Raw genomic sequence first — 17,149 nt, forward strand, 5'->3', positions numbered from 1 at the left:
TATCACGAGGCGGCAGTGACGCGTAGGTATTGGTGGTCAGCAAACGCCTTCCGCGTCCCAACCACACGAGATGTGGTTTTGTCAGCTTTTCACATGGGCAAGACGTGATTTGCTGATTTATCAACGAGCGTTTGCACTGTCGGTATGTAATCCGTTCAAAATGAAGCGCATAATGGGTATCGTATTCGCGATGCAAGACGCCAAAACAATGTCATGTACGCAGTTAACTCTTGCCCGCTACTACATCCAAAGCTGCGCTCAGTCAATCTCTGGCATCAGCTCGTCGTCATCGACGAGATCTGGGTCAACCTTGCTTCCCAGATCGGTGTCTTCCAAAAACGAACGACCACGGAGTGCTTCGGGTAGGTACTCCTGTTTCACTTTGCCCTCTAGATAGTGAGGGTTATACTTGTATCCCTCTCCATAACCCATGTCCTTCATCAACTTGGTCGGTGCGTTGCGTATGTGATGTGGAATGGGCAGTGCTGCGACGCCTGGCTCCTTCAACGCATCATAAGCGTTGTTCATTCCCCGGTATGCGCGCGTAGATTTCGGTGAGAGGGAGAGGGCGGTAACGGCGTGGGCGAGGTTGATGCGGCATTCTGGCATGCCAATCTTCTCACAGGCGGAGTATGTGGCTGTCGCAAGGGAGAGCATCGAGTTGTCTGCGAGTCCAACGTCTTCGGATGCGACGACGATGAGCCGACGGGCTATGTATCGTGGGTCCTCGCCCGACTCGAGCATGCGTGCTAAGTAGTATAACGCCGCGTCGGGATCGGAGCCTCGTATTGACTTGTGCAGTGCGGATATGGTATCGTAGTGCTGGTCGCCAGCGCGGTCGTAAACAAGGGTTTTGGTGAGACTCTGTTGTATCTTTTCTTTGGTCATGTCAGGCTGCTTCGCAAGGCTCATGGCGAGTTCGAGAAGATTCAGGGCTGTTCTGGCGTCGCCGTCAGAGAAGCGGGCGAAGTATTCCAGCATCGGCTTGTCTAGGATGGGGGATGTGACGTTGTCTACGGCCATGGCGCGCTCGAGTATTCGTACCAAGTGGTCTTCTTTGAGGTCGTCAAGCGTAAAGGTTCGACATCTTGACAGCAAAGCTGAGATGACCTTAAATGATGGGTTCTCGGTTGTTGCGGCTATGAGGGTTATGGTGCCTGACTCTACAGGCCCAAGGAAGGCGTCTTGTTGCGTCTTTGAGAAGCGATGTAGCTCGTCGCAGAAAACGATGGTCTTTCGACCTGTCAGCTGCAGGTCTCTAAAGGCCTCTGCGAAGATCTTGCGCACTTCCTCCAACTTTGTGCTTGTGCTGTTGATCTCGACGAAGCGTGAACCGGATGTGTTGGCGATGAGTCTGGCGATGGTGGTTTTGCCTAGAGGATGGGTTAGCCTCAATTGGAGCGCGAAGGATATAGAGAAAGTAGTACCTGTTCCAGGTCTTCCCCAGAGTACCATTGATGGTAGTCTGCCTTCATCGACCATGCCTCGAAGCACGCCGCCGGGTCCCACCAGCTCTTGGCCATATACATCGTCCAATGACATTGGCCTCATGCGCTCGGCCAGTGGCATGGCATCTTCGACAGCCTTGAGCTTCCGCGCCCGTTTCGGGGCAGATGGTGATTGCTGCTCGCCATTGGCTTGTGTATCCGATGCTTCTTCGAGCGGCCGTTTTGTACCTGGCGGGGGTGTCTTTGATATCTCTATCCGCTGTGTCGCTGTTGGCGGTGCTGGCTGTGCGGGTGGTGACGATGTTGGGTGTCCATTCTTCTGTGTCGCGCCCGGGGGTTTGCGTGCGCCCGGCGTAAAGAAGCTATACGCCTTTCCCAGGTTCGGCGTGCCTTGTGGTTCTGGCTCAAGCAGAAATTCCTCGCAGCCGCTGTCGATGTGTTCGTTGATTCGGGCGTCTTTGACGGCTTTAGTGCAGATGGGGCAGTCGACCATGTCGAAGATGAGTGGCTCGGCGCACGCGACGCGAATTATTCTGGGGTAACGCGACGAGCGAGGCCGGCGCTATTTCGGATTTGTCCCCGCTTGATGACGGCAGACGACGGACGGGAGCACGCAATGCTAGACGCTGCAGTTGGTGACTCTTCTGGGTTTACTCATCTTCCAATGCCATTGCCATGCGAAGCATCGTGACTCCGGCTCTCAGATCCATCCGAACCTCCCCAAAGAGACAATCCGCAGCTTCAAGGTGCCCCACCAGCTGTCCCCCTCTCCGAGCCATGTCAGCGACAACACGAAGGGAAGACCCCTTCAAGCCCGCGAAGAGAGTCGCGGGCCAGAAGCAGGATGTCTGGTAGGTCAGCAAGCCTCAAAGTCCTACAAATACTAATAATGGCAGGTCCATCGTCAATGAAGCCGCCGCGGCCTCGCCCGTGCAGCCCATCGTCAACATGGGCCAGGGCTTCTTTGGCTACAACCCTCCCAAGTTCGTCCTCGATGCCGCCAAGGCTGCGCTCGACCAAGTAGACTGCAACCAGTACTCGCCCACCAAAGGCCGCCCGCGGTTAAAGAAGGCCATTGCCGATGCCTACTCGCCCTTCTTCGGTCGCACGATAGATCCCGACAAGGAAGTCACAATCACCACAGGCGCAAATGAGGGTATGCTCAGCGCTTTCATGGGCTTCTTGGAGGAGGGCGACGAGGTCATCGTCTTCGAGCCCTTCTTCGACCAGTACATTAGCAACATCGAGATGCCAGGCGGGAAGGTCGTCTACGTGCCTCTTCACCCTCCCAAAGACGGCGCGACCAAGACAACGTCCGCAGCCGAATGGAGTCTAGACATGAAGGAGCTGGAGGCTGCGATTACACCCAAGACCCGCATGATTGTCATCAACTCTCCGCACAACCCAATTGGCAAGGTCTTTTCCAAGGATGAGCTGCAAGCCATTGGCGACCTCTGCGTCAAGCACAACATCATCATCCTCTCAGACGAGGTCTACGACCGTCTATACTACGTCCCTTTTACTCGTGTCGCCACTCTGTCACCAGAGATCGCCAAGCTCACATTGACAGTTGGTTCAGGAGGAAAGAACTTCTACGCCACCGGTTGGAGAGTAGGCTGGCTGATTGGACCCGAGCATCTGATCAAGTACGTCAGTGCAGCCCACACACGAATCTGCTACAGCAGTGTCTCGCCGCTCCAAGAAGCCACCGCAATTGGGTTTGAGCAAGCTGATGCCCACAACTTCTGGGACGAATCGAAAAAAGAGATGAAGGCCAAGATCGACAAGTTCACTGCTGTCTTCAATGAGCTTGGGCTACCCTACTCGGATCCCGAAGGCGGATACTTTGTTTTGGTAAACATGTCCAAGGTCAAGTTGCCAAGCGACTATGAGTTTCCTCCTCACGTTGCGGAGAGACCAAGAGACTTCCAGCTCAGTTGGTTCTTGATCAAAGAAGTTGGTGTAGCGGCTATCCCTCCAACTGAATTCTTCACGCCAGGAAACGCGCACATCGTGGAAGATTGGCTACGGTTCGCCGTGTGCAAGAACGATGACGTGCTGGAGCAGGCCATGGAGAGGCTGAGGAGTCTTAAGAAGTATATTCAGGAATGAAACCACCACATCGCTGATCAGAAATGACAAAACAGGGTTTTTCGGATTCTCGTGATATTTCTCTCGTAATGTGTCCCTCAAGACCTTTTGCAGAACCGTCCAGGTCTTTGTCTGATCGTGTCTGTCGCCCGTCAACACCACGCCGCACGCGCTTTTCAGTCTCCGCCCCACGATTACGTTGCTCAAAGTACTTATTACAAAGGCGACTTGTGTGGCGTAAATATGAAGGAATTAGCTCTGATACCAAACTGACTCACGACCCACTCGCTCGTTTGCCAGTCACTCTCTGATTACTTCCCCTTCACTTCCCCGAATCCACTCAACCGCTCATTCAGTCACGACCCCCACCACCACCCTACTTAGTCACTTACCTACTTCAACCACGTCGCGTCCACGCATCTCAGACAGCGCACCACTACCAACATGCACATCACAAGCCTGCTGTTCGCCCTCTGGCTACCCATCCTCACTGTCGCTCTATCGCAAAGCGGAAGCACGGCGACAACACTCAAAACAAGACCATCGCCCGCAGTCCCGCGGTCTATCTCACCAGCCTTACAAAGCATCTACGATGTCCTAGACATCTTGTCGCCCGGTCAACCTCATCCTACACTTACACCACCCAAGCCCACGTCTACGTCCACGTCCACCACCGAGTCAGGTAGTACATTCATTGTTACAACCACACCGGGCGTAGGAGTGGTGGTGACAGTTATTTCACTCACGACATTACGGAGTACGATGACCCCGCCGCGGTCGCTTCTTTCCACTACGACTTCATGGACAACACTAAGCCAGGTTGCGGGACGTAGGCGGCAGCAGGAGGAGACGGGCGAGGCGGCTTTTGCTCCTGTCAACGCACGTCTACCTGCAGCGGAGAGGGACTCAGAGCCGGAAGGGGAGGTCGGGGGAATGGACTGAGGAGACTTCACTCTGTCCCGTGTATGTAGGGGATGTGAATGACCTGAGAGGAACAATCTTACCGGGAAATTGCTGGATGTTAATGGCGGGATTGGGAGCCGGTTATCTAGAGACAATGGGTGTGTGCGGTGTATACTGATGGGAGATGTAATGGCAAGACGGACGGAACGCTCAGGGTTGCATAATACAAAGAAACATTAAGGGTCAAGGGCCGCTATAGGGTGTGGTGAGATGGCACGGGCTCAACATTGTACATGGGTTCTTTCATTTAATACTCCCTTTGCTCGATCACTTGTTCTTGGCTGCACTTGCACTTCATCCGTCGTCTCGAAGAATATGCAGAAGATGTAGTGGTATCATGTATTCATTGATTCATTACATATCAGATCATTACTCGTCATCGTCATATACTTCTCGATCTTGGAAGACCAGGAACTCGCCAGCATCGTCGCCTACAATCTTCTGCCACACCTCTTTGACATTGTCAAGCACTGCGTCATCGAAGGCGAGATCCATAGACGGAGGTGGGAAGCGAACAACATGATCGGTATCAGTCGGTAAGGTCTCCGATCCGGATGACGCTTGCTGCTGGTATTCGACAGACCATCGTATGGTAGAAGATGGCGAGACGTCTTGAGCAGACAACAGCGAGTCTACAGCTTTCTGAAGCAGGGCAAACCCATCTCGGCCGCTCATCGATGTCGACGCGTATAGTACACCTGAGGTATAGTCAGTAACATGAAGCTAGAAGAACATGTCTTGACAATGTAGAGGATGTGCCGTTGTATCAGGTTGTCAGAGTTATTGTCTTCAATGGTATTCAGACAATGTAGATAAGTATTCGTAAGGTTTGTTCATCATAACAGCGTAGGGGTGAGGTAATAGAGAAAACTTACATTGACCAGAGGGGCATTCGCCAGTGTCGCTCGAATGCACAAAGACGTGAACTGGCGGAAGCTCTTCAGCTTGCGACTCCAGCGTCAAGGATCCGGGCGGGAAGACAACGACAGCAGCGGCTGGCGCTGGTGCTTCCTCGGCGATGGGAGGGAATAGATGCGACAAAGAGGATGACACAATGGTCATCGACTTGCAGTATGTATCCTCAGAAGCAGATGAGGAGTTCCCTCCTACGATCCACTTCGCGGTGACAACTTCGCCATCTTTCAGGCGAAGCTTCGTACCATTATCGATTGTCTCCGGGGCGCTGTCTGTGGGTGGAGTCACGCCTTTTCCAAGGACATAGACACCACCGCCCACAGCACAGGCTCGACACGAGACCTGGCTGATCTCAGACAAGCCACCCCACTTCGGTATAACGGCCCCGAAACCAGCACCGAAGACTCCGATCGAACGTAGATGTCTCGCGATTCTCGGTAGAGCGTATTCGGTGGTAGTACGGTGTGCCCCGGTGGGCGAGAGCGTCAGAGCCATCAGCGGTCCTTGCAGACTGGCTGGAACCTTGAACTGCTCCGACAAGAAGCTCGAGAAGGGCTGCTGACGGTGCTCCTCCCAAACTTCAGTCTGTTCCTCGTACTCGCTGATGAAGCGCAAGAACTTCATCAAGGCGCGCTTGGCTTTGAAGTCGAGGTCATGGTCCTGGAAGACATCCTCGCGGCCGTTGGGCACCTTCAGCAGTCTTCCATGCGATGACGCGCTTTCGCCCTGTGCATCGACAGAGTATACCCACCAGGTACCGACAGCAAGAAACTCGAGTTGACGGTAGACCCTCGACGAGACGAGGTAGCCAAGCAGCGAGGAGCGCGCGTAGATGACCTGGGGGCTTAGAGACAGGCTGTATGCCCTCGAGAAGGATAGCGCGGGGCCTGAACCAGTAGCCTCAGGCTTGGTGACTGCGACGTTGGAGAAGACAGCATTGGCTGTTTCTACGATGTGTTAGCGACGGCCTAACCATTCAACGTCATCCTTACTTACCACCAGTCATCCGCTGCGCCCACTCTTCAGCTTCTTGCAAGCTAAAGGCAGCCTCGGCACCGCCGTAGTAGTCATTCTCGTCGACATGGAGGATCTTCTTGTCCGAGCGCGACAAAGCTCTTCACGCGCTGCGTCAGTCAGATCGCGTCCACCCTCGCCGACGAGCAGGATACATACAAAGCGAGAAGAGACTGCTGCAGGCCAGTGCCTACGATGAGAACATCCCACTCAGTGTTGTCGAGAGTTTCCATGTTGGAGCTGTAGGAAAAGATTGAAATGTCGGAGAGAGATGGTAGCGCCATTTTAGCGTGGGTGACTAAGCGGGCCCTGGTGACAAAATCTGTCGCTGGCTGCCGAGGAGCTTTCTTCATCATCGCGCACGCTCAGGGCATCCCGGCATTACGTATGGCCTGTCCGAAAAGCAGCCTGGTCTTCACTGATCGGGATTTGTGCGCGTGAGAAGAATATCTCGTCCGGTATCTACTGCTTTGGATTTCACCTGAATTAGCGGCTCGAATGTGGCGATACATCACCTTAAGACACGCGATAGCTTGTTTGGATGCGTATGGAATGAGTGCGCTTTCGGCAATTTTCCAGTAATGGCTACGCATACAGTCGGAAGGTCGGTCCATGCGACAATGCAATTCCTCTTAAAGAGATGGCTGGCACGATCTGATCTGATCAGCTACCCATGACATGGAGAGCCTCTGCTCATGCCTGATTGCCCTCCACCAATTGTGAGATGCTCTCAACGATTTCGACTATATCTTGCGGGTCGAAGCCCAACCCAGTTTCACATTCAATGACATTCATCCCATCCTGCCTCATCGCAGCGATAATTTCGCCGATAGAATCCTCATGACTGTCATATCGCTTATCGAAGACATCGCCTGCCCTTCCGCGACTCACAAACCTCTCTCTTGCCACTTCTCGATCAATACACAATGCCAGTACCCAGGTATTGCCATCGGGTCGCCATACGTCTTTGACACTTTCCTTGAAGGTCTCCCACCGATCCACTCCCCTTGGAAAGCCGTCGATCAGGATTCGTACGTTTGGCGGAACGGCACCATCAGGAAAGATGCGCTCCCGGACGTACTTTGGTGTCCTGTTGGAAGGTGCCAATGTGCCTGCTTTGACGTTCTTGGCGAGATCCTGCAACTCCTCAACGGACAGCTTGCACTTTATGCGAGCGGGATGGCCTGTTGAGTTTGAGGAGACCAGGTTACGGAGTTCATTGCCGAGGGAGAAGTGGTCTAGGTTGAAGTGTTTGGCTAGAATAGTGCATATCGTCGATTTGCCGGCGCAGGGAGGGCCGAGGACGAAGATCAGAAGGGGTGAGGACGGCTTCTGTGGTTCGGGTGCAGGAGTGTGCGCTATAGATTGGGCAGACTTCTCAATGTTCATGGTTTAGGGTAGTATGTACAATAAATGTATCGATGGTTAGAGAGACGAGGTCGTTTGTGCTTCGAGAGCTAACTATATAGTCGATATGCTTCACACGTTCTTTGACTTCACGCAAGTGTTGCTCGCTCGTGCTAGCCCTCGACTCACACAGCGTGCATATGCAGTAAGGCGCTGCCACTCTAGCAACGTTGTTATCATTTAATATTGCATTGTCAACACGCTCTTTAGCAACAGTGCCATCTTTAGACCTAAGCGTCAGCCTCGTGCTTCACCGTCGTCTTCGTGTGCCCTGATGTCTTCTTCCTTGTCCCATACTTTGTGTCCCGCGACCCACGTTTGGAGCACCTCGCCTTGCTCATTCAATACCGTCAAGTCTGCTCTTCTACCCTCCCTCAGCACACCTCTTCCACCTTCTCCGTCAACGCCCATAAAGGCAGCCACGTTTTCTGTAACCGTGCCCACAGCCTCTGCGATTCCACATCCAGACCAATCCATCAAGTTTCTCACACTCTGCTGGAGTGGTATACAGCCACCGATCAACGTGTCGGTTCCAGCAATCGTCGCCCGTGTACCATTCTTCACCTGTTCAAAAGGAATCTGCGAGTGGCCGGGATATGTTCCATTCTTGAGTGAAGCAAGTTCAATGCTGTCTGTTATCAGGATCGACCGCTTTGGGCTTGAGCGATGAAGCAAAGACACGGTATTGGGATGCAGATGCTCTCCGTCCGCAATGATGGTATACCACGGCGGTGCGACCTTTCCTGTTTCTGGTAGCGAGACCAGGCCAGCTAATCCAGGTGCTCGTGATGCCCAAGCTGGCATGGCATTCAAGGTATGTGTTAATCCACTTGCTCCAGCTTTCAGCCCCCTCAATCCTTGTTCATACGTGGCAGTAGAATGGCCCATTGCTACTTTGATGCCCTGCGACGTAAGCGATTTGATAAGTGCAGCTGAATCTTGAAGTTCTGGTGCGACGGTCACAAGCTTGACAGTAGATTGCAGATTAGTGGATCCGTACACAGTCGAAGGGGAGGTTGAGCATGGATGAAAGAGGGAGCTGTTGTGCGCGCCCTTCTTATCTGGATGTAGATATGGCCCTTCGGTATGAGCTCCGAGCAGGGATGCTGAAGAGGAAATCTGCCGTGGCTTCAAAGAGGGAAGAATCTGGAGCTGTGTCAGTAGACTGGCACAATGTATGCACTTATCGATCGTTCAATTGCACGACAAAGGTGTCACAGTATGCTACATCTGTCTCACCTTTTGGAATTCATTACTCTTTACAGTTGGTAGGGTTGCCCAGAATCCGGTGACACCCTGAGTTGCGTAGTACCTTGCGATATCATCGATCTTGGTCGCATATGTCTTTTCGTCCTCATAGTGTGTGAAGTGGAAGCCATTTGCCCCATTGGTATGTAGTTCCAGAAAGCCTGGAGCTATGATAGTGTCTTCCAAGTCGATAGCCTCGCCGCCAATGTAGCCTTCTCTTTTCAGGATCAGCCCGGTCTCATCTGAGATAACGAGATGGTCCTCGACAAGCTCGCCATTGAGGATGTAGCGACAATTGGTGAAGAGAGTGAACCAGCCCGACATAATGTAGACCTGGCCAATAGCGCGCTCGAAATAGGTCGCGAGTAACTTCCGTTAGCAAGGCGTGAGCAAGGAGATCATGAGTCGTTCCAAGGTGGAGGGGACGATCAGCCCCACCATGCTCTGATTGGCCAATGCAGCCACACCATGTGCCTTGACGTCATTATAGGCGGATCTCGCGATCCATGAACGCGACAGCCAGGGTGATTACCAGAATTCCAGCCACAGTGGAGATTTTGACAGCTTCTTGCCGTGGCACAAGCAAAAGTTGGGTACGCGTCGTGCGCAAAAAGGTAACGCGGCTGCTCCTGTTGCAGCATTGGGCGCACTTGCCCTACGTCATTGACTGCAATTGGCAGCCCCGCGCGCGGGAACTCTTTTATGGCCTTGCAGCTTGCTTGTTCCTTGCTTTCGCTTCTTAAGCGGGGAGATCTTCGCTAGGCCCAAACTCTCCCAATATATCTCCATCGGCCCATACGATCCTCGATCCTCCCGCAACAGCCGCAACTGCTGTGAGCCCTTTCGCCCCTCCACACCCTTGACTTTTGACTTGGGCGGTCACTTCGGAGGAGATATAGCACAGCATGGCGTCACAACAGCAGCAACACGCTCCGGGAGGACATTACTCGGGCCATAACCCAATCCCTACCGTCAGGCAGTTCGTCGAAAACCTGGACAAGGACAAGGCGGCTCGGGACAAGAGAATAGACGAAGCATCCAAGCAGCAGAACCAGCAACAATCGCAACCCCATAAGCAGCAGGAAAGACAAATAAAGGGTACAGAGCAGGTGGTTACTGACCCTACGACTGGTAGGGAAGTCACCATTGCCGATGTCAACGAGGATATGATGGACGAGGTCGAGAACCCGCATCTAGTCATACCAAATGCAAACCTTGATAAGCAAACAGTACGTCTTCTATGCCGGCTCTATATTCACTCGCTAATACTCTGCAGCCCATCAAGACCGATGCCTCCCAGTCGCTCGAAGACTACAAGCACAACCAGGATGTCACAGCTCCACCGGATCCAGTCGCCGAAGGCACGACGACCGACGTACCTATTCACGGCGAAAAGACGAACGTTCTCTTCCACCCGACACCCTCGGTCAGCTACGAACCCATGTTTGCCGCACTCGAAACACGGGCCAACTACCTGTGCGCAGGTATCTTGATTGGAACAGTTGTCGTAGGCAAGATGTTCGGTGGCGCACTGAAGGGTCTAATACCACTCGGCATGTGCCTGGCTTCTGGCGTATTTCTCTGGATGAAGGAAGTCGTGCGCAGCGGACGAGAGGTAGAGTGGGACAGCGAGCAAGTCCGTGGCCAGATGGTGTGTATCTGCGAAGTCCACCCACATGAGCGATAGCTAACCATCTTGTAGGCCTCTCTGAACTTGCTACCCGAGTCCGTCGAGTGGATGAACACGCTTCTCGCTATTGTGTGGGGCCTCATCAACCCCGACATGTTCTCTGGCGTTGCAGACATGCTTGAAGATGTCATGCAGGCCTCCGTACCAGGTGTCATCGAAAACGTCCGCGTGGCCGAAATCAACCAAGGAAGCAACCCGTTGCGCATCCTTAGCTTGCGAGCACTTCCGGACTCACACATGGGCGACATGAAGAGGTCCATCCACGAAGAGAACAAAAAGACGAAAGACCCACAAGAAGCAGCAGCAGACGAAGAAGGTGGAGATTACTACAATCTGGAGGTCTCTTTCGCATATCATGCGAGCCCCAGTGGAAAGCGAGTTTCGGAGAGAGCACGAAACATGCACATGCAGCTGGTATTCTACTTGGGGATTAAGGGTCTCTTCGGTGTTCCGCTGCCCATCTTCGTCGAATTGCAGGGACTTGTCGGCACAGTCCGCCTGCGTCTCAACATGACACCCGAGCCTCCTTTCCTAAAGACGTTGACCTTCACGTTGATGGGCGCACCGCAGGTCAGTGCCGGATGTACACCCATGGTGGAAAAGGGTGTAAATATCCTCAACCTTCCATTGATCAGCAACTTCGTCAACTACGCCATCAAGGCAGCAGCAAGCAGTAAGTGAGTCTCTCAAGAGGGACAAAGAAAGCATGCTAATCAGCCTAGTGTACGTTGCGCCCAAGTCTATGTCTATTGACATGCGAGCTATCCTCCAGGGCGACTCCGTTCAAAAGGACACGGAAGCCCTCGGTGTTCTCTGGATCCGTATTCACCGCGCTGTTGGCCTAAGCAAGCAAGACAAACGCGGATCGAAACATGGTGGAAGCGACCCTTACATCACTATCGCCTTCTCAAAATACGGAAAACCCATGTACTGCACTCGGGTCATTACCGATGATCTGAATCCGATCTGGGAAGAGACAGCAGCTGTTCTTGTTGGACCGGAATTGATCAAAGCCAATGAGAATCTGAGCGTAGAACTCTGGGACTCCGACCGACACACCGCCGATGACATTGTCGGAAAGGTCGAGATTTCCATGCAGAAGATGATTCAACACCCCGGCAAGATGTACCCGCAGACTTCAAAGCTGGCTGGTATGGATGCCGATAGCGAGATGCCTGGAGAACTTCACTGGGAAGTCGGCTACTTCACCAAGCCGAAGTTCAGGAAAGAGATGCGAACGGACGGCAAGAACAAGTCGCTCCCAGACGAGTTGAAGGACAAGCCTGAGTTACAAGACGAGAAGGGTGTCATCAACTCCGAAGAGGATGATGCTGTCATGCATACTCCACCGGATCCTCTGTGGCCCAGCGGTATCTGCAGTGTGGTTTGCCACCAGATTGTGAACCTAGAGCTCGAGAACGTCAAGGGTAGCGCCGACCCTAGAGGTCGCGAGTACGAGCCTGCGAAGCCTTATGGCGAAGGCAAAGAAGAGACTGGTGGCAATCTTCCGAACAGCTACTGTACGATCTTGTTCAACGACGAGCTAGTCTACCGAACTCGTTCGAAGGCTGTCTCATCTCAGCCCATCTTCAACGCAGGTACCGAACGATTCGTTCGTGACTGGCGATCGGCCATCATCACGGTAACGGTGCGCGACCAAAGGAACAGGGAGCACGACCCCATTCTGGGCGTGGTTCCACTGAAGCTATCTGACATCCTCGAAACATCATCACAGGTTACGCGATGGTATCCGCTCGACGGTGGTATCGGTTTCGGTCGCATACGCATCTCTCTGTTATTCCGCAGCATCGAAACTCGTCTACCACCGCAGATGCTTGGCTGGGACGTCGGCACCTTCGAATTCCGGTCGCAGCGCATTCTGGCTTTAGGCTACAACCATCACCCCAAGATCAAGTTGCGGACTGGAGGTAGCACCGGCAAGCTAGGCCGCAGCGCTGCCACCAAGCTCCAAGAAGGCGATGGCTATTACTGGGATTTGGAAGAAGGCAATGGGAAGAACAACGTCCGATTACCAGTTAAGCACCGCTACAGGTCACCGATCGTGTTCGAATTCCACATCAGCAATCATCGCAAGGCCGACGCTTATGCCGTGATTTGGCTCCAGCACTTCATCGACAACGAGGATGCCGACATTAACATCCCAATCTGGAAGACCGCTGCTCCTGCTCGACTAACACAGAACTACATCACCGAATCAAACTGCCACAAGGAACCTGGTCTCGATGACCTCCAAGAGGTGGGCCGCCTGCAATTCCGTGCTCGCTTCAAGGCCGGTACAGACGAGGCGCACGCTGCTTTCATCACCGACAATGACACACGCGAGACCTTCGAGACATGGGAGGCTTGTGTTACGGAGGGTGTTCGAAACCACAAGGTCGAAAAGGAGATACCAGATCGCGTGCAGGAGCTGCATGACCAGTCATTGACTACAGGACGTGACATCCTGAAGAATGCGAGTGAGGAAGAGAAGCGTCAGTGGCTCGCGAAGGATGGTCAGGACTGGTCAGGTGCTTTTGGAGACAACCCGAAAGCCTACATGAATACCAGACGCCAAAAGAGACGTGAACCTGGCGTTGAAGAGCCACTACACGACCGTCACCATCCATCCGACAATGAGGATAACGACGACTCTGATGACGACTATGGCGCCAACTATTCTTCATCCGATATCGGTGTCGAAGATGCTGATACGGTAGGCAACGCGAAGGCTATGAGTGGTGGCCAGGGCGGAGGTGATCAAAGCAAAGGCAATGGTCAACTGAAGTCACAAAAGACCGATCTATCGCCAACCGAGGATCATCAAGCTCGCCAGTCCATGTCAACAGCTCGTACAAGTACCACAGCCGAGACAGATGAAACATCATCGAGCGGAAATGGAAGTGTCAACAAGCAGAACAAGAGAACTGAAGAGAGGAAGCACCGTGGGCTGATGCAATGGAAGCCTGCACGAAATGCGAAATTCGCAAAGGATGAGGCTAAGATCGGGCTGTCCAAGTTGAAGAAGAAGGTCACTGGAGGATTGGACGGAAGGCAACCCGGTGTTGAGACTGGTGAGTTTTTCATGGTACCCATAAGCAAAAGATGCAAACTAACACGTTCACAGAAACCGGATAATTACACTAAAGAGCACGATATCATATTAACGATTACACGAGCTCTTCTCATATTCGACTTCGCGACATGGCGTTGGTGAGGCTGCAAAACGTCAAGGTGGTCAATCTTGATAGGGCCGAGAATTCTCACGGCTCTCCATTCAGAGGTGCATGATGTTATGAGGTAGTCAAAGCAAAGTTAGGAATCATAATAACTAATCAAATCTCAATACCAACTTTACTCATCGGCCATGGCTTCACTCTCACAAGATCCAGAGGTGCGCATGGGACGAAACGCCCATTGGTAACAGGGGGATAGCTACGAACACACTCTACCTCTTGGGGCGATTTCATCGCGCAACGTACTTTGATCAACAGGGTGAGTATGAGAACATGGTAACGCTCTTACTCACGATGCGAGAGCTCGGCTGCGGCACGTTGGATGTCACGGCTAGTGCACCAATATCTGAAGATCATATCAGCATCGTAAGCACGACCCCAACATAAGCGGGCGGGAGTCCAAAAGCACAGATGATGATGTAGTCATGAAACAGTGATGAAGCTGTATCCGACGTACCTGCGCGAATTGCGATGCTGCGTAGCTACACGTCTGCCTTGCCCAGCCAGCACATTGCTGGCCTGAAAAGAACCACAGCACTATACTATTCTCGTATACCGACTCGTTGGTTAGCAATCGACCCATTGATTTTGGCCCTCATTCCAGGGACGCGGTCGTCGTCCGTTTGTTCAAGGCAGGATCGGCCCATTTCGCTTCAACCCCATTTACGCGCCGGCGCTTGCTGCGCCGCAGCACTCCTCCAGAGCGTGCAAGCCACCATCATATCCAGGCGATGCTTACTGGACTAGACCAAGACGTAGGCTTTAGGAAGGCCTAGCGTTGATCAGCTGGGTCCAGGACCAGGTTTTGGCTCGCTTTTGTTACGACCGCGCCGCATGAGCCGGCGCTTAGAGGAAGGATGACGGACGGGACGTTTTTTTACGCCTTGCACACCTGCCCGATTTACGTGCCTTGGGTGTTTGGAAGTAAGACATACGAGTGGACTTCATATCGATATCGTGAGCGGTGGGTAGTGCCGGTGGTTTCGCGGCTTCCTTTGTTGGGACGGCCTACGCGCATGGCTGCCATGGTGAGTGCAGGTCATCGGTCATCGTAAGGCTGCATGGTCAAGACCGCGGCTTAAACGCTTGGTATTTCTGTCGTTACCACCGTGCGGTCCATGACATGCCTAGGTCATTCAGGCTCAAAATCCTCAGGCCGAAGGTTGGGTCGTTGTTAGTCATGCTACACCTGATATCATCATGGAAGCGGTGTTGCGTCTTCGTTGTTGAGGAGTATGAGCGATGAAACGAAATTGAAGATCGTGTTGGTTGCGACAAATATGCGTTTACTCGGCTAACCTAACCTGCATATGCATACCCAGTTATTTGGGATGGAGTAGTTGTTTTTTCCTGCACCTGCATGCATAGACCTGCGGTCACATGTTTTCAGCACATACCTCATACGTCGGAAGAGGTTGCTTCATTAGCTTAGGTGGAGTATTCAAGAGCTTGCGATGTTGGATTGTTGCGTCCAGTGAATCTGTGTCTTGTAGCGCCGGCCGCAGTTTACACCAGGCCCGTAGCTTCGTACGGGATGACCTGTCTATCTCCAAAACATGGCCCCGACAATTTACCTGAGGATGCCATATACTGCTGCTTTGTTTTTCTGGGTTAGAATTGCCGACGGCGCAGTCGCATGACAAGTTGAGCCGTGTGTGACGTGAATATATTTTCCCATTCGCTGCTTTCCGATGATTTGGCTCGAGGACGGATCGCTCCTGGTGTGTGCGTAAGGCTCAGCGTGGTCGCAGAAGAGGTCGATGCCTGGGATCAAGGATCCTGCAAAAGTCCGGATAGTCAAACCTCGGGTCCAACTCAAGTGTTATTTTCCGTGTGCGTATCTCCGTGCCTGGCCGTTGTATACGATACGAGATGTGTCGCTTCCAACAAGCATACACTGTAAGCACTGCCATGTCACGATGGATGAACTGTGGTGATCGGCGGGCGCTTTGCCCCGTGCTACTGCTCCAACTACTATCTGCGTAGTGCGGAGATTTGGTGCAAACCCTAAACTATCATCATGGAGATAGCGTGGGAGTTAGTACCGTGGGAACTGCCAAAACGACGTCACTGCTCAATCTTCTGACAGAGACCACACTATACTGAATCGGCCCTGAGTCCTGGCGAAACCCGGTAGCCGTTGGGGAATTCACCGCGCTCATGACTCGGCGGGACAGACATGTAAGGATGCGGGGAGCTGGGTTCCCTGGAGTACTTCGCAGGCTTAGAGACCCACTGTGCATTTCCAATTCCAATGAATCGGCATGCCACGTTTTTGCGCGCTTAATCGCCTGGTCGAGATCAGCGTCGATCTAGAGTTTTCCTTTTGCCGTCTCCCAGCTACCGGCCCTCGGTCTATTGCTCGATAACGGGCTTCTGCATGTCATTCTGGATGGTATCCAACCAGATCATATCAAGCATCATTTGCCTAAAGGGACCTAACATGTCTGGGTGAAACAGGGCTAGCTCACATCTTTGGCGTCTTTGTCATGGCCTTGCGCTACGGAATGTGGCAAGCCCTTCCGGATTCTTTTGAGTGTGCGCATGATTCGTCGAAGCAGAGGCTGTCCAACATGAAAGACAACGAATCATGCGCGCTTAGCGCGTAAAGTCCCGCTTTCCCTGCAGTAGAGTGAACGTGCTGGCGTGGAATTGGCACTTCTCATGGTACGAAGCCGTTGTCAATCGGTGGCAGCTTGGGGTCTACGGACTCAAAAGGGTGAACAGATCGAAGTGATGGATCGAGAGTCCGCTGAAGATGGAAACCCGATCCGTGACAGTGATCGCGACGCTGAGTACTCTCTTATGCATATCAGCTGGTATAGCATCATAATACGGGATGCCAAACATGAGCAATCTTGGTGGTACTGGTGATTGTCCGGCTTCTTCGGCTCATCAGTTCTCTCGATTCGAGGGTTTAGCTAGACCGATTGGACGCCCCTTCCGTTGCAATCGTGCACTCTCAACAGAGAAAGCGGATTCCCTCGGTTATTGCCCCGCCTGATCATTGTGCATCCATCGTCGATCAATCACGGCTGATGAGGAACCGGCTAAGGCGCTGATTAACGTGGGTGTTGGTTGGGGGTCCACCTGTCGCCGCCGCTGCTGAGAATTCTCGCGCCATCTGCCGATTCCAAGAG

General features: G+C 52.9%; 5 protein-coding genes across 5 annotated transcripts; 2 read left to right on the forward strand and 3 right to left on the reverse strand.

Moving 5' to 3' along the window:
• Positions 1–258: 258 nt before the first annotated feature.
• On the reverse strand, positions 259–1,941 carry J4E78_006106 (uncharacterized protein; the record flags this gene model as incomplete). The annotated part of the gene is made up of 2 exons (XM_049366720.1): positions 259–1,373; positions 1,428–1,941. 2 exons carry the CDS (start codon positions 1,939–1,941, stop codon positions 259–261), a joined length of 1,629 nt encoding a protein of 542 aa, XP_049221426.1.
• Positions 1,942–2,225: 284 nt separating this feature from the next.
• On the forward strand, positions 2,226–3,560 carry J4E78_006107 (uncharacterized protein; the record flags this gene model as incomplete). Its single annotated transcript, XM_049366721.1, has 2 exons — positions 2,226–2,299; positions 2,345–3,560. 2 exons carry the CDS (start codon positions 2,226–2,228, stop codon positions 3,558–3,560), a joined length of 1,290 nt encoding a protein of 429 aa, XP_049221427.1.
• A 1,311-nt stretch (positions 3,561–4,871) lies between these two features.
• J4E78_006108 (uncharacterized protein) lies at positions 4,872–6,715 on the reverse strand (the record flags this gene model as incomplete). The annotated part of the gene is made up of 4 exons (XM_049366722.1): positions 4,872–5,200; positions 5,378–6,364; positions 6,414–6,532; positions 6,591–6,715. The coding sequence occupies 4 exons, from the start codon at positions 6,713–6,715 to the stop codon at positions 4,872–4,874; spliced, it is 1,560 nt and encodes a 519-aa protein (XP_049221428.1).
• A 1,360-nt stretch (positions 6,716–8,075) lies between these two features.
• Positions 8,076–9,410, reverse strand: J4E78_006109 (uncharacterized protein; the record flags this gene model as incomplete). The annotated part of the gene is made up of 2 exons (XM_049366723.1): positions 8,076–8,984; positions 9,078–9,410. 2 exons carry the CDS (start codon positions 9,408–9,410, stop codon positions 8,076–8,078), a joined length of 1,242 nt encoding a protein of 413 aa, XP_049221429.1.
• A 581-nt stretch (positions 9,411–9,991) lies between these two features.
• On the forward strand, positions 9,992–13,911 carry J4E78_006110 (uncharacterized protein; the record flags this gene model as incomplete). Its single annotated transcript, XM_049366724.1, has 5 exons — positions 9,992–10,315; positions 10,363–10,737; positions 10,789–11,449; positions 11,499–13,847; positions 13,901–13,911. 5 exons carry the CDS (start codon positions 9,992–9,994, stop codon positions 13,909–13,911), a joined length of 3,720 nt encoding a protein of 1,239 aa, XP_049221430.1.
• Positions 13,912–17,149: the final 3,238 nt, after the last annotated feature.

This window comes from Alternaria triticimaculans (genome assembly GCF_023758025.1).
Source record: "Alternaria triticimaculans strain BMP 0046 chromosome Unknown scaffold_8, whole genome shotgun sequence".
In the NCBI taxonomy this organism is placed as follows: Eukaryota; Fungi; Ascomycota; class Dothideomycetes; order Pleosporales; family Pleosporaceae; genus Alternaria; species Alternaria triticimaculans.